This window comes from Watersipora subatra, chromosome 2, assembly GCF_963576615.1.
Source record: "Watersipora subatra chromosome 2, tzWatSuba1.1, whole genome shotgun sequence".
Classification (NCBI taxonomy): Eukaryota; Metazoa; Bryozoa; class Gymnolaemata; order Cheilostomatida; family Watersiporidae; genus Watersipora; species Watersipora subatra.
In genome coordinates, this window is record NC_088709.1 from 10659304 (window position 1) to 10686169 (window position 26866).

The following is a 26866-nucleotide window of genomic DNA, read 5'->3' on the forward strand; positions in this document are numbered from 1 at the left end:
GCCTTACAATAGAAGGACCTTAAAACCATTGATTCCTGATGCATATCCCTTGCTATCAGAGAGACAAAAAAGTCAAAAGTCAAGCAGTGATAGACAGGCTAAAGACTTGCTTCCTTTACATAAAGGAGAAGAGGTAGTCATCAGAACAGATGACGAAAATGAATGGAGCAGAGGACAAGTGTTAAGTAAAACACCACATCCACGGTCTTATATGGTAGACACTGGCACATCACACCTTCGTAGAACTAGAACTCATATCAAGCCAGTCCAAAGTATACCCGATGAAACAGATGAAATGACAACCATGAATGAACGAGCTATTCCTGATGAATCACAAGACTTAGCTCCCGGTAGCACACCGAAGAAGCAAGACACTCCAAAGTCAACGCAACGAAAAAGTGCACGTAGCAATCGTGGCAAGCTTCCTTCAAAGTACGACTCCTACAAAATGTATTAGCAGCTGTCCCAGCTGCTACTTTAACTGTATATATGTTCTTTGTATTAATTGTTAATCATTTAAAGACTTTATGTTTTGGATCTAAACTTCCGAGGAAAGGAAGGATGTTGTATATTGTTAGAGTTATCATATCTTTATTAATTAGTATTTGATAATCAGTCTGGATAAGAGTTGTCTACCCTTCTTCCCATGATGCTAAAAGACCTTCCCATGATGCAGCCAAGAATAGCACTTCCTGAGGATCTGATGAAATGCTAGAACGCTAAATAAATTACTACTGTAACTTTTATCTTTAACGATCGACATCATCTAGATAGTCTAGGGCTGGCCAGCCATTAGGTTTCATCATCAACTAACCAGACAACATTTAGGTAATTATCACAACTTATAACAGTATTAACCATTATTATACCAATTACCTCCCCTCAGAGGGGAAGTGATTGATTATATATCCTTGGTTAAAGTTGCAATATAATTATAATAATATAATAGATGAATAAAATGATGAATAAAAGCATATTATTAATGTAACTACTATACTGAATTCAAATTACTAACTTAATTATGAGTTATTTTTAATTATATGTAGGCCTTTCTATATATAAAATAAATAACACATATAATTTAAATTTTCCTTATCTATCCAAGATTTCAGAACCAACCTACCGTTGATAATGCATGCCAATCCAGCGTATCTGTACTACTACTTAGCCTTTGAGATATTATGCGTGAATATTTGTGATCATTCATGATATAAGCGATGTGGATGGTAAATATAAACTGTACAATAAAGCGGAGCCAACTTTGCGCGTAAATTTATCAAAGTCGCTTCATATTACGCGGGACAAATGTGCTTTTGTGCCTCCTGCCACGAGAGTGTATTAACACCGTAGCTGTACTACTACAAACTTTGTCTTTGAGATCGGGATATCGGACAATCGCGCTTTTGTGCCTCCTGCCACGAGAGTTTTTTGACACCACTTTTGCCACTCGCGTCCCGGACGGGACGTGACCAAAAGCCGGAAACAAAAACGTCCGATTCCAAACAAACCCGATCGACATACTGATCTCTAATGGAATATTCTTACCTCGCTCTCAACATCTCACTCTTTTGCATTTACTTTACTTTATTACAAAAAATCATTAATCGTTTCTTGTAGAAAATTTTGTCCTTTTTCAAATGGTGTATAATACAATAATCAATTTCAAAGGGACTGCCAATGGTAGTAATTTTTGTTGGTTAGTGTTGCGACATCTCCATTATAACTTATATAAAACAATAGTGGGCGCGGCTTGTTTGCTTGGAGCCGTGTGAGCTTCGATATGCGCATCCGTTAGCAGCAAAACTCTGTGAAGTTATACAGCTCTGTACTGTCAGAGTCATATAGCTTTAAAAAGTCTCGCGACCAAAACCGAAAACAAAAACGTCCGATTCCAAACAAACTCGATCGACATACTGATCTATAATGGAATATTCATACCTCGCTCTCAATACCGCTCTTTTTTGCATTTACTTTACGTTTTTACAAAAACGTTGTTAGCAGCTTTTTGTAGGAAATTTTGTTTTCTTTCAAATGGTTCATGATAAAACAATCAATTTCAAAATGACTGCTAATGGGAGTAGTTTTTGTTGATTGATGTTGCGACCTCTCCATTATAACTTATATAAAAATAGTAGGCGTGGCCTGTTTGTTTGGAATCGAGCGAGATCCCGTATACGCTTCTGTTAGTCGCGGGACTCTGTGAAACTATACGGCTCTGGCGGCTCCCAGTGTCGTATAGTTTCATAGAGTCCCGTGACCAAAAGCCGGAAACAAAACGCGCGTTTACAAACAAACCCGATCGGCTTACTGATCTCTAATGGAATATTTATACCTCGCTCTCAATACCTCACTTTTTTTGCAAAGAAAGAGATCGTGGACTTAGACCTGTGCAATACCATATAAATAAGCAAAAATTTTACTTTCTAACCATATACAAGAAGTGTGGTTTCCAACCATTTTTAATCTGATTAGTACCTGTCTAAACAAGAACAGACGCATACCTGCCAACCCTCACGCATTAGGCGTGAGACTCATGCAACCACCCCAAAGAAAAAAATAAAATGCGGGAGAAATGCGTGAAATTTTCGCCCCAATTTCCACAGTTTTATATATACTATCATTGATCAATTGCCCCAAAACCAAATCTCACGCATTGCCCCACTCTTGGTTTGGCAGGTCTGAACAGGCGCCAAAATAATTTGCAAGGCTCATTCGATGTTTTGCCTCGTAGACGTGATTTTGGTTTGTATATTAAAATGGTAAATTGCTGGGCAGTTGAGAGCACATACCGATCTGAAGCTGGTTTGCAGTTTTTTCGGTTCCCTCGAGACAGTTCATTAAGAAAAAGATGGGTTCAAAATGTCACTAGGTTGGACTCAAGCAGCAACCCCAAAAGCCTCTAAACTTCTAGAGCCAGGCAACGCAGCTGTACATACCTGCCAACTCTCACGCATTGGGCGTGAGACTCACGCAATCACCCCAAAGAAAAAATGAAAATGCGTGAGAAACGCGTGAGATTTTTGCCCCATTTTCCACATTTTATATATACTAACATTGTTACATCAATTGCCCCAAAACCAAATCTCACGCATTGCCCCACTCTTGGGTTGGCAGGTCTGCAGCTGTACTCTGCGGTATGTTTTTCAAACACTCAGTTTATTCAAACTCAAAACGCAAGTGAATCTCTAACACAAAGTCATTGCATCAAACATGACGTAATGTAAGCATTGCAATAGGCTGTACATTCTACATAGGCAATAGGCAATACATCCTACATCCCCTCTTGATCTCAAGATCAACTGTTATAAAACCATACAGCATAACATCTAATAGATCTCAGGATTAACTGACTTGTACAACCATTACAGCACAAAGATTGATAACCACTTAGGAAGACGTCTATCTCGAACAGGTCTGTTTTCAAAGTCACTATTTTGATCGAGATCAGAGTTAACAGGCTCTCGATTCAACTGAGCATTGTTATCAAGCAGGTCTGAAGTACTAAACTCAACTTCGACCTGATTAGACTCTCTAGTTGACCTAGTTGATACATGTATACCATCTGCAATTTTGTCTTGATGAGCCAATCTAAGGCCAGACACATGCCTATTTGTGCCATCGACTTCAACCAAAGTGCTAGAATTTATCTTTGTCACTTTTCGGCATTTCCACTTATCAAATCACTTAGCATTAACTGGCTTGACATAAACAGTGTCTCCAACTTTGTATGGGTTAAGGCTGCAGTCTCTATTGCCACTAAGCTTTTGTGGTATTTCTGTCGATTTGGTTGCCCCTGCTAAGTCTCTGCGATAGCTGTATATTTCTTCCACAGGCACTATACCATTGGAGTTTGGTGAATTGTTATATCAATATGCCATTTCTTCAGGTCCCTTACCAGTTCTCATGACTGCTCTTTTTATAGTACGATGACGTCTTTCAGTTATTCCATTTCCAGTAGGTTTATAGGCACAGCTGAGGATCTGCTCTACACTCCATTTCTGCAGAAACTCTTTCATTCTAGGGCTTGTGAAACATGGGCCATTGTCACTCAGAAACTCCTTAGGAGGTCCACGTTCTCGAAACACATTGTTCAACTGTTTGATTACTACGTCTGATGTTTCATTAGCCAGTTTGAACCAAAGAGAAAGCCTGCTAGGCCCACAATCAATAATAGTCAGATAATGTCGGCTGTTCACATGAGTAATATCTGATGCAACGCGCTCCCATACATTTGCTACGTTTAGCTGACCATGATCCCATTTGATTGGTTGAGGATCTACACTGTTATAAATAAACCCAGTTTTCACTACTTGCTCAACTATGTCTTTCTTGATTGTTCGTCCAAGATTTCTTTGTGCCAAGTACAGGGTTTTGCTGACACCAAAGTGGTGGTCTTGATGAACTTTCTTTACGTCTTCTATCTCATCTGTGTTAGAAAGTACAACCCCTGAGCATGCAACAATTTGTAGCCATTTCTTTGGTACTCTGGTTAGGACATCCAACTTGTTCTCACCTGATGGAACAAGTTTGATAATTAGTGTTAACCCGTATTCATCAATCAGCTGACCAATGATTCCAAGTCTACGTCGAATGATCAACTCACTGAGGCCAGTAACCTTAGGCCTTTTGGTATCTTCTATCACTGAATTTATCCACCCATAAACAGTAGCTGAATCTGTGATCACTTGCACATTTGTCATTTTCCACATTAGCGCTAGGTTGATTCCTTTCATTGCAGCTTCTAGCTCAGCAACATTTATATGAGCACCATCATCCTCTTTACGTAGCCATGCTGCATCCACAACAGTGTAACCATCTACCTCCAGAGACACTCCGAGAGCCAAGTTGCTGGCGTCACACCACACAGTACACTGAGAGGTCTTCTTGACATCCCACTTGCCTCTCACTGGGTCTTGCTCTTGTACTTTTTGAAATATTTCATCCAACAAAGATTTCACAGAACTAGGAGCTGTTTCAGACCAGTCTATGTCATTAGTCAATCCCTTTACATAGCTACAAGCAACTCCTAACTATCCAGCAACTGGGTAATGTCCAACTAGTTTGCCACAAATGGAAAAAGGTCTCTTTTTGTAACCTTTTCTGAAACTACAGGAAAATCACCATCTTGCTTCCAGTTGTACTGATCATCGTCTGCATTGTTTACTCTAAAACCCAACACACGAGTATCTGATAGTGTCAATGGGTCTTTTGCCACAAGTCCAAACCTTAATAAGTTAGCTCTAACAACATCAGCTTGAACCACCTCCTCGTTTACCCAATTGTCATCAATGTGGTGATCAGTTCCATTGCAAATCTGTTCATCCAATGAGAGCACTTTATCTATGATCTTGGACATTATCTTGGGCGCAACATTCAAACCAAATCCCATGCGTGCCATTACATACGTTTTACCTTTGTATTTCACTGCCTGGAATCTTTTCAGACTGGGCTCTATATGAATTTGTAGATAATCCTTCTTCAAATCTAACATACATACTTTGCTTCCCCCTACACTCTAATCTCGCAGTTTTTCTTGGCAAATTGCAGTCTCAACACCTTGAATACTGTGAATATAGTTGTTTAGTTTACGGTAATTCAAAACAGGGTGAATCTTATTGGGGTTCTTTGGTTGTTTTGCAGCCATCAATGAAATTATCCCCTCTACATGACCATGGACTGTGCTATCATATAACTCCAGCCATTCATCATCTATCCAACGTTGCACTTCTTCATCAAACTCTTTTTTGTCATCATCATTTATCTTGTATTCAGAGCAATGATTTTGTAGAATCGGTTCATAATCTTTCCATTTTTATTTGACAAACCATGCACTACTATCAAACCATGCTATGAAATCTTTATCATCAATCTCTAAACTACTCTGGTGTCTTGTGCCGACACTTATCACTGGCACCTCGCCACCAAACTTAACACCATTGTGAACATCAACATTAACTCCACTGAGTTTAGCCATAGCATTCATTCCCAATATCACTTGTGCTCCACCTGCTAGTGCTGACGCAATCAAGCACTGCAGAGAAAGCTCTTCATTTCCTGTGACATTGACTTCTAGAACAGTTTCACCCTTACACTCAGTAGTTTTACCATTTAACATGCTGACAATTTGAACAGGACTGCTAGGCCTTTTACCCAATTTAACACAAAAATCATCTGAAACCACAGTCTATTCGCAACCAGTATCTACAAGAGCTCTTGCCGATACTTTGTTTACATATATATCAATAAATGGTAGCACCTCTTTGTTCAGTGACTTGTAGCGGGGAGAGTATCCGGTGCAGACACTCCCCCATTCTCGTTTCCCTTAGCCTTAGAGCAATTCCTAGCTATGTGATTGCCAAGCTCTTGACAGTTGTAACACTTTATTAGCCTTTTTGCACTCTTTACAACCTTGGATGGGCACTGGTAGGCTCCATGACCTCTGCCATTACAAATTGAACAAATCTGTCCAGCAGGTTTTGAGCCTACATACCCCATTGCGCAGACTCCTTGTGCTCCACCATTGCTAGACATAATCATTCTGGCTCTCATGGCCAACTCTGACAACAAAGTTTTTCAACTGCTGAAATGGATTTTATCTGGGTAGCTACATCAATTGGTAACCCAGCCACAAAAGCACACTTCAACAAGGGTTCTGGTACTGTTTGGCCAATCAGAGCTACTAGCTTACGCAAATCTGCCAGGTAAAATCAACAGTTTCTCCTTCTTTGTAGTTGTCCATATGCGCAAAAGTTATTTACTCCAAAAGCAGTCATTAGCTCCTGTTTAATCAGCGCATAATCCTTTTTAGTGTCGGCTGACAGTTGTTTATAAATGGCGAATGCCGGTCCAGACAAAAAGAGTGGCACAAAAGATTTCAACTTCGTAATATTCTGCAGCTCAGCTACAAGCTCTAACTTGTCACACCACTAAGAAAAGTCACCACTCTTCTCTACGTCTTCATAGGTTTTAATCAAGTCTGAAAGTTTTACTGCCAATATTGTCACAGTTTTGCTGAAATAGCTTGTGGTATGTTTATCAAACACTCAGTTTATTCAAATTCAAAACGCAAGTGAATCTCTAATACAAAGTCATTGCATCAAGCATGACGTAATGTAAGCATTGCAATAGGCTGTACATACTACATAGGCAATAGACAGTTCTCGAGACAGTTCATTAAGAAAAAGATGGGTTCAAAATGTCAGTAGGTTGGACGCAAGCAGCAACCCAAGAGCCCCTAAACTTCTAGAGCCAGGCAACGCAGCTGTAATCTGTGAGGTGAGTCCATCTTTTCGTAATAATAAAACAATACTAATTCTGATTTTATTCTATTACTTTTTTTCTAGAACAGTAATGACATTTAGCTAGTTGGTGTTTTAGGCTAGAGCGCAATTAAAGAAAGAAATGAGTTAAGTATCATTGATTTGGGTGAATTGTAGATTAAAAACAAGTCTTTATCCCCACCACCACTATGACCATGACATGGATCACATCAATATATGTTTCAAGAAGAAAATCAAGCAGCAGCCTTAGGCCTGCAATCGTACTGCTTGTACATGTACTTACCGGCCTGATTTTATGTGTGTACCAAAAATTATATGATATATTATGTGTGATATATGTTTGATAAATATTTAACAGAAACATTTTGAAGAGCATTGGTTTACCCTGACTAAGACTGAGAAGAGATGTTTGAAACCCGGAGCTATCCCTACTGTATTTGCTCACAAAAGACCACACCCTTAGACAGAGAGAGCCAAGAGGCACAAAGCCATAGAAAGTCGACACCAGAGCAGTAGCAGCCATGCATCTCATGCAGTTGCTTCACCCATGACTAGCTGCCTTGATTTTCATGAGTCTGGCAGTGTTGGACAGTTTGGTGAGACTTGGTGGAATTTTAATCAAATTTCGTGTTACATTTTAACTTGTAACAAAGATTTCCTCATATTGACTACAATTTATTGCCATGCTCTATTTTTTCACATGCAGCCAATTCAGCAAAGTGGTACGTATTTTAAGTGTGTAACTGCTGTGTGTGTGTGCGTGCGTGCGTGCGTGTGTGTGTGTGTGTGTGTGTGTGGTAGATCGCAGCATATGGTATTGCTAATGTAGTATTGCTTGTGATTCGTCTGTTTCAGTAATAGATTTCTGCTACCATCACAATTAACACTAGTATGTGTTGTGCCTTACTGCATCCTGAAATGCATGGTATGGCTAACATATCACCAAACAGATAACATTTTTACTATTGCGTGTCTGGTTGAAGAAATACTAACAGAATGATGCTAACAAAATACTAACGGCTGTAACATTTTTGTCATTCAACCTTTCATCTACCTTAAAGGTTGACTTACAATAAAATTCACGTTACAGTTATTTGGTATCAAAAGATTCACCATGTCTTACTCTGTTGTGTTGTAGGTGCCAAATATGTGGAAATGTGATTACAAGCTCTTAGAAGCTAAAAAACAAAAGGCAGCCGTAGATTGGAATCTCTTTATTTCTCTGACGTATTCATTACATTTGGTTATTGTTTTGTCACGTGACGTTCTCACGTGAATTGAAAGTCCAATAAAAAGCTCAATATAAAACTTATCGTAGCACTAGTTTATGACAAACACTTCGGGTTTTACCAAAGACCCAGATCAAATATAGATGACCGCTACTTTACAGTTTTGTTCCGGTTTGGTCTAATCGGCAAGTCGTAATCTGATCATGTGACCCAATACTTCGCAAATAATTTCTGCAGCACTTTTTGATTGTCACAAGTGACCAACAGGCTCGTCATGATTATCAGATAATGATATGTACTCTTTCAAGATAAGGCTAAAAAATTCAACGAATTTTTACGGTAAGTTATAGGATATCACTGCTAAAAGTGACAGCATTACGATGACGATAAAATAGACGCGTAAGAACAATAGACATGGTTTTATTGAATGCGTGAAGTATTTTTGTGAAAATATTTCGACGAATAAGGTTGCATGAAAGTGTAAACAGAAACCATCTTTCACAACTGCGTCACATTTGAGCCGTTTTGGAAAGAGAATCCAAACTAGGGCGGTCTCGTGTGGCTGCGATTTTCTGTTTGTTTTTGAGCTTTTAAGAGCTTGTAATCACCTTTCCACATATTTTGCACCTACAACACAACAGAGTAAGACATGGTGAATCTTTTTATATCAAATAACTGTAATGTGAATTTTGTTGCAAGTCAACTTTTAAACATCATCCTTAGATACGAGGAGAAGCACAAGACATCAAGTGAAAGCTGAGTAATTGAATATTTTAAGTTGTTCTAAAGAAGCTTAATGTCTATTCTTCAATGTTCATTTCCCTTTCTAGGTTTACTCCATGATACCGGTGATTTGAAGGTTGATAAACTCAAACGCAAGGTTATTGACCTTCAAAAACGGCTCAATCATGTAATTATATACACTATATATACATACTGCCATTTTTCTGTAAAGAATAACATTTTTGTCCAATTGTTACAGTGGGTGGTGTTTTTGCACATTGAATCATTCATGTATTTTTGTAATATGTGTCTTAAAATACTTCCGTTTGCTTGGGTTGTGTTCATAATTTTGTTGTTTTAGGCACAGAAAGAGAAAAGGGTTGGTGAAGCCAAGCTTAGACAGCATGAGATAAAGATGCACATGTTATTTAACAAGGACCAGCTATTGGCTTATCTTGACGAAGCACTCGCAGCCTTGCTTGGGAACTGGAGACTGTTAAAAAGTTTTTAAAACTACGCTTTGCATGTGGAACAATGGGCTACACAGACTTATTAACCATGGCATTTCCTCTTCCTTCCATACGAACTCTACAACAGAGTGTGAAACATATAAACTTTTCTCCCGGTATGCTGCGCTCAGTGTTTGAATATTTGAGCCCAAAGGTAAATATATATATATACATGTATATATACATATATATATATATATATATATATATATATATATATATATATATATATATATAGACAAAGTGGACGCTGCACAGTTCGTTACAGAGTGCTCAATGATAAATCAGAGCTAAATTATAATATATTTATAAGTGGAACTTCACTCTATAAGTTAAACATTTTATTACTAATAGTTTCATGTGGTACACTCAGTATCACACTCTTCAGATAAAATGTCTAAAATGAATTTCATACTCCAGTATTAAATACGCTGTTATGCAGAGTTAGATAAGCTGATAATTGGATGAGTGTACAGAAGCCAAAAGCCAAATAGTTAAGTGATACAATTACGTAGCAAGAACTTAGATGAATGTCTGCATGATGATAATAGCTCGTTACGTTTATTAAGAGTGCCTAATGATGGTCTGTAAATAATAAAGAATTTCTCCCATAGGCATAAGTTACACTTGTTGGAGATAGTGTTGTATGCTTTAGCATACCGTAGGGTCTTCCATGATATTGCGTAGTTGGTATTATTGTCCTTTAGTGACCATATATATTTACTTAATTCAGTAGAGTTTCTCTTAGATGGGTGGTTGAAAGAAGCTTTATGGTTAGTGAATCGTGTCTTGAAAGTGTTCTCTGTTAGTCCAATGTATGTCTGGTCTGGTGAATCGGTGTTGGTTTTTACAGTAGCCTGGTAAATTAATGATGTTTTCAGGCATTCTCCATTCATCGGGCACTCTTCTCTTTTTCTGCAGTTGCATGTTCGGTCTTCATTTGCGGTGTTGGCAGTCAGTATAATTTTGTTGTGAGCATTGATGGACTCTCTTATATTGTTCATACAACTGTAGCTAATTTTGATATTGTTGCTGTTAAATATTTTATGCAGTGGGTGCCTTGTCGTAAATTCCTTCTTGACTAGTTGGATGAAGAGTTTGCCGATGTTAGTATGGACATTATAACTGCTGTAAGGTGGGTTGTACCATGTAATCGTCCTGCTCCGTTTGCATTGTCTGTTTTGAGATGTTGATAGATGTTCTTGGTATGTTAGTTGGTGGCTATATCCGCTCTTGGTTAGTGCTTCTTGGTAGATATTTGCTGTTTTATTGAAGCATTCAGCATCAGACGAAATTGTAGAGAGCCTCTTATTTATACTTGCTGGAATGTTTCTGATTATGCCAGGTGGGTGGTTGGACTCTTTGTTGACATACACTGGTCTCTCATTGGGTTTGACGTATGGCATGTGTTTACCATTGTCTAAGTTGAGGGTAACATCAAGGAAGTTTACAACTCTTTTATTAACATAGATGGTAATCTTTAGTCCATACGAGCTGAATATAGCACAGAGATCTTTTTTCATAGATTCTGCATTACGTGCTGAACCTTCTACTATGCCTAGCCCATCATCTCTGTACATGTACTCCTGTTCATCTCTGGAGTATGAAATTCATTTTAGACATTTTATCTGAAGAGTGTGATACTGAGTGTACCACATGAAACTATTAGTAATAAAATGTTTAACTTATAGAGTGAAGTTCCACTTATAAATATATATTATATATATATATATATATATATTTATATATATATATATTTATATATATATATATATATATATATATATATATATATATATATATATGTTTTCTAGACAAGTCTTGGTCCAGCAAAAAATTCTTGTCATAAATAAGTTGCAAAAGTTTTATTTATTGTGAACATATGAAACTGTTGACGTTCTCTCCTATCTCATGTTTGTTAAAATGTACCCAGTTGTCAGAGATCATTTTTATAAAGTCCAAAGATGTACATATATTAAGATAATTTATACATTAGATCTTACAGTAAATATTGTATGCTACTTTAGGTTGCTTCTATGAGAGATGTTGACAAGCTCTTTTGTCTCACCCTTGATGAGATGGAACTGAAGAAAGCTGTAGAGTATGACTCTAGCAGCAAGAAAGTATTGGGCCAGATAACACTGCCAGGCCATCAAGGGGAGGCAAATCATGGATTGGTCTTCATGCTGGGTGGTAAGAGCATGTCTTCTGATTGATAAAGAATAGCGGTTTAATTCATAAATATAATGGAGACAGTAGCTGGCTTTGTAACTACATATTGGGATCAAGCTTTTTTATTGAATAGATTTTTGGTTTCCCTGTTGTAAGCTAATATACATGATTTTCATGGCTTTCTTAGAGTCCAAGGGTTGTTCATGAACTAAACAACAGTGATAGGCAATACATCATTTATTTGTATTTAGCTTGATTCAATTTATCCTTCAATTCCATTATTATCGTAAATTCAAACTATACCCATTTATCCTTTCACATTTACATATGGGTGATTTTTGCAGACATAGCGAAAAGATGGAAGCAGGTGGTCGGGTATCATTTTATTGGTCGCTCAATGTCAGCTTTGAGCTTAAAGATCACCATAATAAATATCATTGCCAAGGCGAAAGCATTCGGGCTGGATGTCATAGCAATCACCTCAGACATGGGTCCTGGAAACTGGAGAATGTGGAGACAGTTTGAAGTCACCAGCAAAATTAACAGTCTAACTACATCCGCGGTGATTGAAGGCAGTGCTACTGAGTTCATAGCTGATGTGCCGCATGTCATCAAAAACCTTGCCAGCGCTTTCCTCAATCACAGGACAATAACTCTCTCTGCTACCGCAGTCAACAAACATTATCTGCCTGTGAATACAGTGGAGATAGGTCACGTCGAGGACCTCATTAGATTCCAGGAAGATAAAGATCTTAAACTGACACCTTACCTTAAGTTAGGCGATCTGACTAACAGCTTTCACTTTAGAAAGATGAATGTTGGCAAGGTACTGCACATATTTAGTAACTCAGTCGGTGCAGGCCTGCAGTATCTCGTCGAGAAGGAGGGACGACCTGTGTCATACCTGACCACAGCTTAGTTTGTCAAAGCCGTTGACACATGGTTTGATTTGATGAGCAGCCGCCATCCTGTAATGGCTCTCTCCGCGAATAACCCTGCGATGTATACTTCTGCACTTGCATTTCTCAGTGATTTTCTCACAACTGTCCAAACCTATCAAATCGGACAGAAAGCAACATGGAAGCCAGTACTGGCAGGTATACAACTATTTACAACCACTGTTTTGAATCTGTGTAAATCACTCATAAATTCTGGAAAGTTGCAGTTCCTGTTAACATCACGGCTGACACAAGACTGTGTAGAAAATCTTTTCTCCGTTATCCGCAGTAAAAACTCTGTACCATCACCCCGTGACTTTAAATATGCTTTAAAAAATATTTGTATTGCAGAGTATTTAAAAGAAGTAAAAACTGGAGACTAAGCGATTGATGAACGTCAGTATTTAGCGGAGTTTCTGCCTGCTAACTTAATGCCTTCGGTCGATGAAAACTTTACTGCTGGGATTTCATCAGCAATCATAACTGGAAGTGTTTTATGGGAAGCTGAGCAGCAGTCTCTCTATTATCTCGGTGGATACTGCGTTCAATCGTTGATGAAACTGCGGCAACTGTGCAAGACCTGCACAGACCAACTCCGTGTTGCGGACAGCTGTCATCAAAACCAGTCAAGGTTCACCCAGCTCAAGAATTTTAAAGATGGTGCCCTTTTTGAGGTGAGCGATGAGTTCTTTGCTGATCTTATGAAATGGGAGGTTGCTGTACATGCCTATGAGGCAAAACTTTATCTGCCAAAAATAGCTGAAGCACTGACCAACCATTGCTTAGAACTCAGCGCTGGCTGCTGTGCACTTACATACATGTAGATAAGCTGCCAGCATCAGCTAGGGCATTGTCTGGCGAAGAAGTTCGTAACGGTACGTCTGCACTTCATGTGTAGAAAAGCTACTGAAGCGATGAAAATTGGATCATCTGTGAGCTTTGGGAGTGCTTCAATGGCAATGTGAGATCTTGTGCGAAGAGTTGGCGTCATCAGTTAACTCTTAGCTTAAAGCGTCTGTTAAGGAGCAGAACCGAAGAGCGCCTTCTAAGCCGAATGTTCTTTTCATTACTCGCTCTGTTTATATTTTCTTATGCGTAATATTTTTCAGCTTAATATATTGTCAAAATATTAGTAGTATCCAACTGCTCACCTGAAACCAGTGTTGCGAATGCTTTTTAACATAATTCCAAATTTTACTGCACTATTATTTTGTTTTTGTGCTTGTCACTGCTACATAAATTATATTTTTATTTAGTCGCGTGCAGATGATCTTACATGTAATATCTGTGACTGCTTGCCTGAGCCTGGTTTTTGCATATGTATTGCGATACTACATGTATATACAATATGTTTTGCTTAATTGATCGTTAGCTGATAGTACCTTGGTGTGCTTGTGAGACGGAGAATTGAAGGAAATGTATCCACAAGCAATTTTCAAATGAATATTGCTGCCAGCCACTATGTCAAATCTGATTAGTTGCTGCATCTATGGTTTTTACCCAAAAATTAAAACGTAATTCCTTTAGAAACCCAAACAGAAACTGGTTGCCGATGCAAAACCTATCAGAACTTGAGCTATAAATCAATTTAGGTTAGATGTTTTTTAATTTAAGAAAGGGTTAGTTTCTTGAATAGAAAAAAAATTATCGGTAGCTTCTTGTAAGGAATTTTGTCCCCTTTCAAATGGTGTATAATGCAACCATCAATTTTAGAGCGACTGCCCATGGAAGTGATTTTTTGTGGTTAATCTTGCAGCCTCTCCATTATAACTTATATAAAAATAGTGGGCGTGGCCAGTTTGTTTGGAATCGAGCGAGCTCCCGTATACGCTTCTGTTGGTCGCGGGACTCTGTGAAACTATACAGATCTGGTGGCTCGACGCTCAAAACGAAAAAAATAAAGATTTACCTGTATTAGGCCATGGACCAAGGCAGTTTATTTTGCATTTCCGTTGGCACTCCTTTTCAGTAGCAATTTATGCAGTGATTTAGACTAATTTTGGTATGGCGAACTCAAAACTGAGGAGTTTCCGCAGCTGCCATTCCCACTTCTATGAAAAATTTAATGAAAATGATATTATCGGATTTATCTCTCCTGCAAATAAGATTCCTTTATAGAATTATCAGATTTGCAACTTTTATCATAATTATTTGGTAGTGATTTAGAATGTCAGTGGTAAAGTCAAAATTTATTTTCTATCTATTTTTGAACATTCCATTTGCTATGATTGTTACATGCACATGTAAACTATATACATGTATATACATATATTTACGTGTGTATGTGGTTGTATAGTTTAATAACTTTATTTTACAAAAAAAATTCAAAACACTATAAGTATGTTTTATAACCTGACAATGATAAATCATAGAAAATAATAAGAACGTTGCAAGCAGTGTGAACATGGCGATTATTATTAGCATTATTATTAGTAGTATTATTAGGAGCTAATATCAACAGTCTTACAAAAGAAGCTGGGGTATTTCAAAATATTGCATATCCTAACTATTTTTTCAATATGTTGAGTTCTTAATCATTTTCCTCACCATCGGCATCCTCTGCTACTCTCGCTTCAGTTTTATCTTAGTGCACGCATGTGCAAAGCTCTGTGTAAGGCAGCTTTGCCATGATACTGGCACATCAGTTCCCTCGGCACCTGGATCTTTGATACTCCCATAGAACTGCTTGTAGAATATCAGGTGAGGCGATGATTCTGGTAGGATACTTTACTGCATACTCATCGTTTTTCTTACCCAGTATCCCCTGATGTAAAGAAGGAAATGGTGCATTGGCAAGTTATGTTGTTGCCTCTTTCCATATACATGTAGGTAGCTGCTACATAATTGACACAATGACATGTTTTTTCAGTGATTGAACGGAGGGACTGACTTGCCTAGACCTAGACACAACAAACCTGTCCCTTAGTCAGTTGAAGTCTGTGCCATTTTTCTGGGTGCTATCTTCTTGGCCATAGAGTCTGCATGTGTAAGTCTCACAGAGAGAATAAAGTTGCCCCAAAACTTAAATGATTCTCATAGTCGAATTCTGTTTTGATGAGTTTCCTATGACTCTTTTTCCTTTTGTCTGCAAAGGATGAAACTGCAACACAGCTAGAGAAACCATGCAAACCTATGAGATTTTCACATTAGAAGTTGATCTCCAAGCTTAGTAGCCTTAGTAGCTCTATTCTTGCAAAAAGTTTTTTGATCACAAAATCCACACAAGCAGCCTTCAAAAATGGTATCAGCAAGTTGACGGAATTTTGAAGAAATGACACTGGCAGGCAGGGCTTAGATAAGCACCATGGCATCCACAAGGATGGCCCCACATCCTCAATAGCTTGGAGTCACTGCGCTTATAGCCACATCAGTGCAGCTCAGAGCTCAAGCAAGGGAAACAAATCCCATTGCCAATGAGAGTTGACTTCCTGCCATGAAACAACTAAGTTGCCTCACAGACTTTAACAAAGTCGATGTGCTGACACCAGAGCGCTCAAATCACAAAAGTGATGAGCTATACATATAGCTATAGGAGTACATATATACATACATATATATATATATATATATATGCTTATTTATTTATATATATATACATATATGCTTATTTATTTATATATATGCTAATTTATTTATATATATATGCTTATTTATTTATATATATATATATATATATATATATATATATATATATATATATATATAGATATATATATATATATATATATATATATATATATATATATGCTTATTTATTTATATATATATGTTCATTTATTTTTATTTATATATATGTATATATATATATACATTTATTTATGCATACATATAGATATATATATTCCTATATGAATATATAGATATATATATATATAGGAATATATATATATAATAATAAGAAAGTCATGGCTGTGCATCCACCATGCACTCCCTTCATTAGAGACTGTGTCTAATTAATACAAAATGGTGGACCAACCAGCTGGGCCCACATCTCAAGCTGCTTAACATGATGTTCAAGGCAGGTAATTTCTTGACTAATCAACTGTTTGTTGTCAGTAGCTGGTGTATCCTGGTCCTGGTACTGCGGGTCGCCTCTTTAAACTGCCTTTCTTCTTCTGGAAGTTATCGCTACATGGCCTCCGAAATGAAATGGCAATGGCATCCTACCACCTGGTAAAGTAGCCCGAGAGCACTAAGATCTACTTATTGCCTCTCGGAGTGGTCGGGAGGGGCCTACCAGGTCGGCGGTGACCTTCTGCCAGGGTCGGCCAGCGTATAACCGCTGCCGACTTCCTGCAGGCTTATTCCCTCCATGCTTGGTGGCCTGGCACACCTCACAACTTTGTACTAACCTCCAGACAGCGGCTGTCAGTCCGGGCCAGTACCATGTAAGCTGGAGGTAGCTTACCGTCCTCCCCACACTCGGAGTGGGTGATGTGTCTGCCAGATAACTGGCTTCATCATAGCCAGTGGACACACGGCACACCACCGAGTTTGACCATGAGAAGCCACTTTGACTTCCAGCGCGCCATCCTGCCTGATTCTCAAAGATTCCCTTCTGCTATGTAGAACTCTGAACTCCTGGCTTCCAACTACAAATGTTCCAAAAGCACTTTAGTGTGGCTCCGAAGTGCTCGGTACATTATGGCTACAGCACTTTTGCTCTCACTCCAGAGCCGAGCCAACTGGCTAGTCAGCTGAGCTAATGCCTCGTGTCCCATAGCGGCCTCGACTGACCTCAGGCCGGCCCATGCCCCCATGGGGGCAGGGTGCCGGCCTGTATGGCCAGTCTTGAGCCCGGTCCTGGTGACCTCCGCCGAGCTCTTATGTGGTTTTTGGTGGCGACTAGTAGAGCCTCGGGTCATCAATCGCTCAATGTCAGGAAATCTCAGGATGGCCTTGACCGATCCCAAGTTGACCTTGGCCTTCTCAGTAGAAACAGGGGTTGCACCAGCCGCCTCGCGCGCGAGTCAGGCAATTCTTGACACAGCATGGTTTCCCTCGATCACTCTAACCTCGTCATGGTTTTCTTGGTTCAACTCTAGTCGAGTTGGGCTCCCATCACGGTACTCTATCTGGGCACACTGTCAACAATCTTCACAGGTCTGTCTGCTTAAGCCATCTGTGTTGTCATGCTTTAATCCTGTGCGGTGTTCCAGCACGTATTTGAAATCGGATCGCACCTCTAGCCAACATGCCACCTGGTGGGAGGGCTACTTCTTGCGGCAGAGCCATTGCAGGGAGGTATGGTCCATGTGAAGCCAAACTCCTGTCCGCATGAGTGCGGGTGGAAGTGTTTTACCGCTTTCACTACCGCCAACAGCTCTCTGGATGTCACGCAGTAATTTCGCCCCAAGGGAATGTGTGTTTTGCTATAATAAGCAATCACTTGTTCCTGGTTGCCCTGTTGCCGTAACAGCACAGCTCTTACACTTCACCAGCTGGTATCCATGTCCAGCATATCCGTGTTCAGGATCCCCACCCGGATCCAGATACTCCAGCATGAACGCTGTGGTGAGTTTGTCGTGTAGGGTGTTAAAAGCTGCTTGCTGTCAATCGCCAGGACTCGTCCTCCCCCACCAGTCGATGGAGAGGCATTGCAATGGTGATAAACCCCGGGATGTACTACCAGTGGTATCCGACAGTACCCAAGAGACCTTGCAGTTTTTAGACTCTACGGGGGGTTAGCCACCACTCAACCACCCCCACTTTGGCTGGGTCTGTGGCAACCCCTTCGCTATTTGCTATGTGGCCTAGGTCCCGCCCTTGGGATTGTAGCAGTTCACATTTTGTCGGTTTGAGCTTGAGTCCGGCTTGCCGTAGCCGCTAGAAAACTTCCTCCAGTCACTAAAAGTGGGTCTCAAAATCAGATGCGATAACAATCACATCATTCAGGTACAACAGTAACGTCTGTCATTGAAGCGCGTGCAACACTCTCTCCATCAATCGCTGAAACATGGCTGGGGCGGAAGTCAGTCCGAAAGGAAGGACTCTCTATTTCCACAATCCTGAGCGAGTGATAAAGGCTGATTTTTCCCTGGCGTCTTTGTCCAGTAGAACCTGTCAGTATCCACTGACGAGATCGAGGGTACTGAAATATAGGCTTCCAGCCAAGGCATTCAGACTTTCGTCTATTTTGGGAAGGGGATAAACGTTTTGTTCTTTTACCGCATTGAGCATTCGGTATTACACACAAAACCGCCATTTTCCATCCTTCTTCACAAACACAATAGGTTAGCTCCACGCTCCTCCAGCCGGCTCAATCAACCCTCTAGCTAACAGGTCCTGTACCTGTCTTTTGGCCTCCGCCTCCTTTTCAGGCCCTAGGCGGTGAGTGGGTTAACGGACAGGTCCGGTCCCGTCTTTCACAGGTATGGAGTCCTCCAAGAGCGACGTTCTACCCATATCATTGTCTCAAGTGTTAAACACTGATCCATACTCAGCCAAGAGAGTAGCCAGCTTCCTAGCCTGCTCTGTGTTCTGGCATGAAAGTCTGGCAGCCTGGCATAGTTCCTGGAGATGCTTGGAGATTTGTGGCTTGGCTTCGACTTGGGTGATCGGCACCGCAGGACCTCCTTCGAGGGGAGCGGCGCTGGCAATGGGAGAAGGTGCTTCTACACTAGTGTAGGTGCCTATGGTGGTTCCAGAACAAATGGTCAGGGGCTGGGGGTTCGAGTTGAGACACCTAACCAACACCTTTCCAACTGCGCTGGGCTCATTTAAGCTTGTCGCTAAAGGTGGGCTTTCAGGTTACCTTTCTATTATCCCGAGTGGACAGAAACTTTGTGTAGTCAATCTATCCCGGACCGCAACCCTTGTTCTAGCCAGCACCATCAAATCCCTAATCCCTAAACCTGGACTTTGTTCTAGAGGAGCTTCCCCTTTGGTCGGTACAAGTCAGTGGCTTCCCATTCACTTTCACCACGGGTCGTTTGAACTCCGTCGAGCATTGGTGTGCCATAAAGAAAGGCAAGAAAGGCTAATCTGGCTGACTATGAATACCTCTTCGGTTTTCACGGAGCCTTACTGGAAGCTGGATTACACCGTAAAAAGAAAACCTGATCCCATCAGCAAGCAGGCCATGGGTGTCACTCTCCTCCAATTGGTCTCTTATACCCTGGGGAAGTCGGTCGAACACCTGTTTTCTCAGCAGGTTATAGGTGCATCCGGTATCCAACAAGAAGTGCATTGCTCGACCTTCAATTTTTCCCGGAAAGAAGCAACCGGTAGAGTGTGGACGCTCCAGCAGGCATGTTTTAGCAAGTTCCCTGTGTTTGAAGGGAGCTGCCTGAGGTCGCCCCGTTTGGGCAGGTAAAGAACTTGCCTTGGCAAATCTCTTTGGGGTGTCCCTCTGCGGGACAAGGCACCAAGGTACCTGAGAGAAAGGCGTAATGCTTCCTTCAGAGAAACTCATGCCTGACTCTTTCGGGTGTAGTGGTTGGAGCGTGTTCTGGGTAGCCGTGAGGGTTGCTTGAGATGGAGTTCTGGTTCGGCTTGATTTTTTCAGTTAGGTCCATTCGGGTAAGGCCTTGGCTGAATTGATATTTCGTTTTTCCTGGTTTCTGCAAGGGCCTTATTGCAGCTAGTAGTGGGTGCTACTGCTGCGGCCTTCTTCTGTTTCCCGACCTCTTTTTCTTCTGACTAGGGCACTCCTTTCAGAGATGCCCCATGCCTAAACATCTCCAACAAATGACAGGCTTACTTTTTGAAGGTTTTGTTGGCCTGCTTTGCAGCTGCTTGACCTGTTTGGCCAGCTGCTTTACTGCAAACAGCAGTACATTTAGGGTGTCTTGTTTGACACTGCGTACTGCACCATGTCTCATATTATACTTTGAGTTTTCTATTTCTTCTACTTCAGTTCAGACGGTTCTGCCCTGGGTCGGTTTTTCTCCAAATCTGATCTGAAGAAATTCTTCTCCAGCCCGTATTGCACCTGCAAGAGTCTTCGTGGGTACCCCTAGGAGATGCTGCTGTAAGGTGGAGTGGTACTAGGGGAGCTTGAAAAGTACTCATTTGTCATGTTGCTTCTGAACGGTTCAGCCAGGTCAGCGTAGGCTAGTTATACTAACCATTCAATTTCTGTCGCGCGTTCCTGCAGGGAGGGTTGGTTCCTTTTTTTAAACTGCTCAACTCTGCCCGAGCTTGTGGGGGAAATAGTCCAAATCGGGCTCAGATGGCTTCAAAGATGGCTGCCACCCTGACTGCCCTTCCGCAGTACTCTGCCTTTTTCTTCAAAGCCTCTCTGAGATGCAGTGTGCTGGCTCCGTCGGCCCATCTATTTGCAGCTGCAATTTTTCTAAATCTGGTTATGAAGTATTCTGGGTCTCCGACACCACTATACTCAGGCGTTTTGAACTGGGAGGCCGGTTCCGGGTTCTGACTTAACCTGACGAGTTGCCCAATGGCATCAGCTTGTCGATCCGTGTCCCGGTCTACATGCTTTGCTCTTCGTTAAGACATGACTTTGAGCTTCTCTCTGAGTAAGGAAGATCTTTATAGTCGATCGAGGCCTGACTCGGAGTCCTTAAGCCTTTTTTGGCAGTAAAGAGCATTTCACAGGGCGCAGTGCCAGTCATCAACCCTTCTCTGGAGTGCTGAATAACCTGCTTATTCTTAAACACCAGGTTTCTTTACAAATGTGGGGGATAGCTGTACAGCTATCTTGGCCAAATTCGGCACCCCCCGTGTTTGTCGTACTACTCCGGTTTTCCTCTACTGAGGCTGCTTTTGCAAACAGGCCAGCAATTCTGCCAGAGTTTGATTTCTAAATTTCTAGATAGAGCCTGCTGGGTCTGACACAATTCCACTGTTGTCACCAGTGTAAAGGAGTTTGCCGGCTTTTACATTGGCACAATATAAGCTATTACATAAAGAAGGGAAAATGAGTATTGTTTCGTTCACTTTTATTAAGGAAGGAAATCCCATTAGCCGAGGAGCATACAGCTGTTGCTCTGCTCCACGGAGTGAGCACGCTCTTTTATATACATGCATGTCCCTCGTTCTGGATAATGGAACCAAGTACAAACCGTATAATAATAAATACAAATGGAGTCGCTAACGCATTAGCTTGGCTATAATACACTAACAATTTACAAGCGATACAATATATACGAAGGCAAAACACAATAGCGATACAATATAAACAAAAGGAAAACACAAAAGCGATACAAATTAGTGACGATACGATATAATAAACAGAGCAAACACAAATTGCAAGATATATATATATATATATATATATATATATATATATATATATATATATGTATACAGTATATAGGAGTATTTATAATAATAAGAAAGTCATAGCCCGGCGTCCACCACACTATGTATGCTCATTGAATACCGATTTTATTGATTTTTCAAAAATAAATTACAAAACTTTCGATTGTTTTTCTGCAGGGCCCTTTGTTTTAACCAGCCAAAATGTTAACAATAAAAACATCTGCATAAAAAACAGACATAGAAAAAATAGGCATAAAAAATATGCATAGAAAAAATAAACATGAACGAAATTGATTGAGACAAAAAATAGTAAATGGTTTTTAGGCTCTACAATCTTCTAAGCCTGCAAAAGTAAGTTACTATAATTATTACTGTCATTAAAGGAGTCATATAATACTTACCGAGTCTGCTACAAACTCACTTAAAGAAAGGCACACTCTCTGATGTTTAGAAAACATGCTGCTATATTGGAAAATCTTGTTTTTGAAATAGCTGTATATTAGCGATGTTCTCACACACGTAAATGTCAAAAGATTAGTTTATCATCAGTTAACATTTATCTAGTTCCAGACACACCATGCCATAAAGGATGCTATTGATTAGATTAAACATTATTTAAAAAACTTAGCAGTTACAATACATCCTTACAGCATATATTATCTCCCACTAACGGAAACAAATATGCATCTTAACAACCATTGCTTACACGCTGCATACGTGAACAATATTCGTATCATTTGATAGTGGAGCTGGGAATTATCTACTCAATACATAGCAACACTATAGTAGGAACATAACTCCTATTCAGTCCATCCATTTATATAGAAGTAGCTTAATAGTTATATTCATTCTATGTCTAGCAACTAAGAAAGCAACATCAACTAATTGTCCCACGACCAAACACGAGCGAAGCACATGTTTGGAGCTTTATGATATTATGCATATGTGCACACAACTCCCGCCAAACTATCCGTTAATGGCCGTGACCAAACCCTTGTACCGAAATCTCATCAACAAATATAACCATTTTTGTGTAGAGTCGTTTAAGTATAATCATGATACAAAGACATAATAACCTATTTAAATATGTTACCAAGTCTTCAAGAAAAGTTTCTGCAGTATCCTGAAACTAACTCATCTGATCGGATTATACATAAGTAGACAGATTAAATTGGCCTAAATTCGAACTAGAAACTTGACATTTTTTAATCAAAATTAAAACCAGCAAACAAAACCCCGATAAGGCCGTGCGACAGAGTAGAATCATTAGGTCATGTGTAATTCACGAGAGAAAACCATGCACATTTCACCAGTCTATGACATTGTCCAATTGCCGAAGGTTTCTGTAATTAACGTAGAAGTACTGAAAAGTAATCATTTCTTTTTTGCTGATTCTACTGGACTCTAGCATTCTGAAGACTTATAATGAGTACTTTGGTATTGCAACTGATGTCTAAAGCAGTGAAAGTAAAAGAAAATAGGATGATATTTTTCTAATGATTCTTATAAAATTGATTATTACTATATTTAATTGTAAGAATAATTATTCGATTTTATAAGATTTAGTTATAAAAATAATCATTCAAATTTACAAGATCAAAGTGTATAGTGATTGATGGTGTGCAATATGTTACTGTTATTATTTTTCTAAAGACTTTGTTGATGATACTACGGCTGTGCCCAATTTTGCTGTACTGCCAAGCCGTTTTTAATATCTGCAAAAGTAAGTAATAAACCTACATTTTCCTATAGATACACACCTATTTCAATGACAACCAGCTAAAATATGTTTAGATTTTTAAATTCAGCATAATCGTTTACATATAAATACAGAAGTCTAGATAAATATCACAACTTCTTGACATTGGTAGCTATGACCAATGATAAACAGCCCCCAGCTATATATATATATATATATATATATATATATATATATATATATATATATATATATATATATATATATATATATATATACATATATATATATATATATATATAAAATAAATTGTTTCCTCACCCCGGATACCCCGTATGGGTGGTAAATTCTGCTCTAACTCGGGTCTCCTACCAGAGACCTGGGAGTTTGAGCACTTGCCTCAAGATCTTAGCTGTTCCCAATAGCGCACTTTTCTGCAACTCACCTGAGTTGATTGTTATTGGTATTTGGGCAAGCCACATTTTATGCGCCGATGTTATTGCGCCCAGTGCCCCAATGACTACTGGGATTACAGTTGTTCTTACATTCCAGCATTTTTCAATCTCTTCTCCAAGAGGAAGATATTTCTCTACCTTTTCTTTTTCTTTGCTGGCTATATTGTAGTCATTGGGTACTGCTATATCTATTATAGTAGCCCTCTTGTTCTCCTTGTCTACCACTACTATATCTGGTTGGTTTGCTAGGACATGCTTGTCAGTTTGGATGTAGAAGTCCCAGAGGATCTTATCGCGATCATTTTCATCCACCTTACCAGGAGTTTCCCACCAGTGTTGTGGTTTATTAAGGCCATACTCATCACATAGACTTCTATACACAATACCTGCGACATGATTATGCCGCTCAGTGTATGCGTTCCCTGCTAGCTGCTTGCATCCACTGATGATGTGTTGGATGATCTCAGGTGCATCTTTGCACAGTTGGCATCTAGAATCGTCTCTAGTGTGATAGATTTTTGTTTGGAGTTGCCTTGTTGGGAGCACTTGCTCCTGGGCTGCCATGATTAGCGACTCTGTATTGGCCATTAGGTTTCCTTTGTTCAACCACATATATGTCTGGTGAAAATCGCCAACCTTACATATTTGTCGGTGGTAAGCACCATGAAAAGGTTTCGTGTGCCAGTCAATTTCCTCATCATCAGGGCGTAGGTCCGTTGTAAGATCAGCCGATTGAAATTCAGCTAGCAACTTATCTGAGATGGCAATGGAGGCTGCATATGCTTTGATGCTTTGCTCCTCCTCTTTTACTGTCTGCTGTACACTTTTGAGTCCCCTACCGCCATCTTTCCTATCAAGATACAATCTAGTAGTATCAGATTTTGGGTGGAGTGCTCCATGCATGGTCAACAGTTTACGAGTTGCTATATCTGTTTCTTTGATGGCTTCCTCAGTCCACTTTATTATGCCTGCTGGATATCTTATCACTGGCAGTGCGTAGGTATTTATTGCCATGACTTGGTTCTTGGCATTGAGCTGGCTCCGTAGGACCTGCCGAAGGCGTTTCTTATATGCAGTAGTGGCTTTGTGACGTACCTCGGCTTCGTGTTTGATGTTGCTTTGCATAATCCCCAAGTACTTGTACCCTTCTTTTATATCTTTGATAGTACCATTTGGCATTCTTAGGCCATCTGTGAGCATAGAATGGCCTTTCTTAAGAATTAGCCTTCCACATTTCTCAATACCGAAGGTCATTCCAATGTCCTTGCTGTATACCTGAGTGAGGTGTATTAACGGATCAATGTCCCTTTCTTTGTTAGCGTACAGCTATTGCTTAGAGGGTTTAGGCATATGCAGAAGAGCAGCGGTGATAAGGAGTCACCTTGACCGATGCCTCGCTTAATTTGTACACTCACCAGCTTTTTGCCATTAGCCTCCAGTTCCGTCTTCCATTTGGTCATTGACATCTTGATGAATGCCACAAGAGCAGGGTGAACATTGTACATACTGAGGCACTCAAGTATCCAACTATGGGGAATTGAGTCATAGGCCTTTTTGTAGTCAATCCAAGTCATGGCAAGATTGGTTTGCCTTCTCCTGCTGTCTTGACAGACCGTCCGATCCACCAGTAACTGATGTTTAGCTCCTCGGGTGTTGCGCCCAATTCCTTTCTGAGCACTGGTCATATAGTGACTCATGTGCTCTTCCAGTTTGTTTGCATCTATTCCTGAGAGCAGTTTCCAGGTGGTGGGCAAGCACGTTATTGGTCGATAGTTTTTGGAAATCGGCCCCTGCTTTGGATCTTTTATCAGAAGTACAGTTCGTCCTTTGGTCAGCCATTCCGGATGGTCACCTTTTTCTATTAGGCAATCCATCTGCTTAGCCATTCTAGTGTGAAGTGATGTAAATTTCTTTAACCAGAAGGCTTGAATCATGTCATGGCCAGGTGCTGCCCAGTTCTTCATACGCTGCACTCTGCACTTGATGTCCACTTCGTTGATGGTGAGTCCTTGCTGAGCCATTGCTGAGCCGCAGTGTGTTGGTGGCTCTCTTTTAGCCTCTTCAGCCAATTTGCAGTGGTGGTATGAGTAGTCTCTTTCTCCCAGATGTCCTTCCAGGACATTGAGGTGCTGGATCGGGAAGGATCTTACATTGGCCTTCGCAGTTCACCTTTGAACTGAGAATACACTTTAGATAGATTATTGATGAGCAGTTTGTTCATTCTTTTGTTATCCCGCTCTTTGGTGTACCGCTTCAGTCGTGCTGAGAGTGCTACTAGTTGCTGTTTGGCAGATTCTAGAGCTTCTATTGTGGCTTCCCTTTTTGGACGATCCAAACTGTGGTTAGATCCTTCACTGAGCCTACTAACTTTCTTGCGCAAGTCCTTGATCTTATTTTGTAGCCTCAGGCTCCAAGATGGAATGGTTTGAAGCCTTGTTGACAGTTGTTGCTTAATACCCATCTCCTCCAAGATGACGGTTGCCGTACTGTAGATTAAGGCATTAGTCTCACTGATCGATTCAATTGAGATCGACTCCAGTGCCAAGTTAATGCCTTCTAACGGCTTCTTGGGTATGGGCTTGCTAACTCTTCGTAGTGGTACCCTGCTTCCATAATCATTAGCAGCTGGCATCTTG

At 40.2% G+C, this 26866-nt stretch overlaps 1 protein-coding gene across 1 annotated transcript; it reads right to left on the reverse strand.

Moving 5' to 3' along the window:
- Positions 1-3362: 3362 nt before the first annotated feature.
- On the reverse strand, positions 3363-5398 carry LOC137387927 (uncharacterized). The gene is made up of 3 exons (XM_068074444.1): positions 5226-5398; positions 3896-5013; positions 3363-3562 (listed from the first exon to the last, which is right to left on the reverse strand). The coding sequence occupies exons 1-3, from the start codon at positions 5396-5398 to the stop codon at positions 3363-3365; spliced, it is 1491 nt and encodes a 496-aa protein (XP_067930545.1).
- Positions 5399-26866: the final 21468 nt, after the last annotated feature.

What these genes read in the sequence shown, in the direction of transcription:
- LOC137387927 (XM_068074444.1), bottom strand. Translation starts at nt 5,398, where the DNA reads ATGGCACGCATGGGATTTGGTTTGAATGTTGCGCCCAAGATAATGTCC. An exon ending in GTTAGAGCTAACTTATTAAG is followed by an intron (nt 5,014 to 5,225) that starts GTTTGGACTTGT and finishes AGTTGCTTGTAG; the next exon opens with CTATGTAAAGGGATTGACTA. An exon ending in AAGAGCAGTCATGAGAACTG is followed by an intron (nt 3,563 to 3,895) that starts GTAAGGGACCTG and finishes ACAAAATTGCAG; the next exon opens with ATGGTATACATGTATCAACT.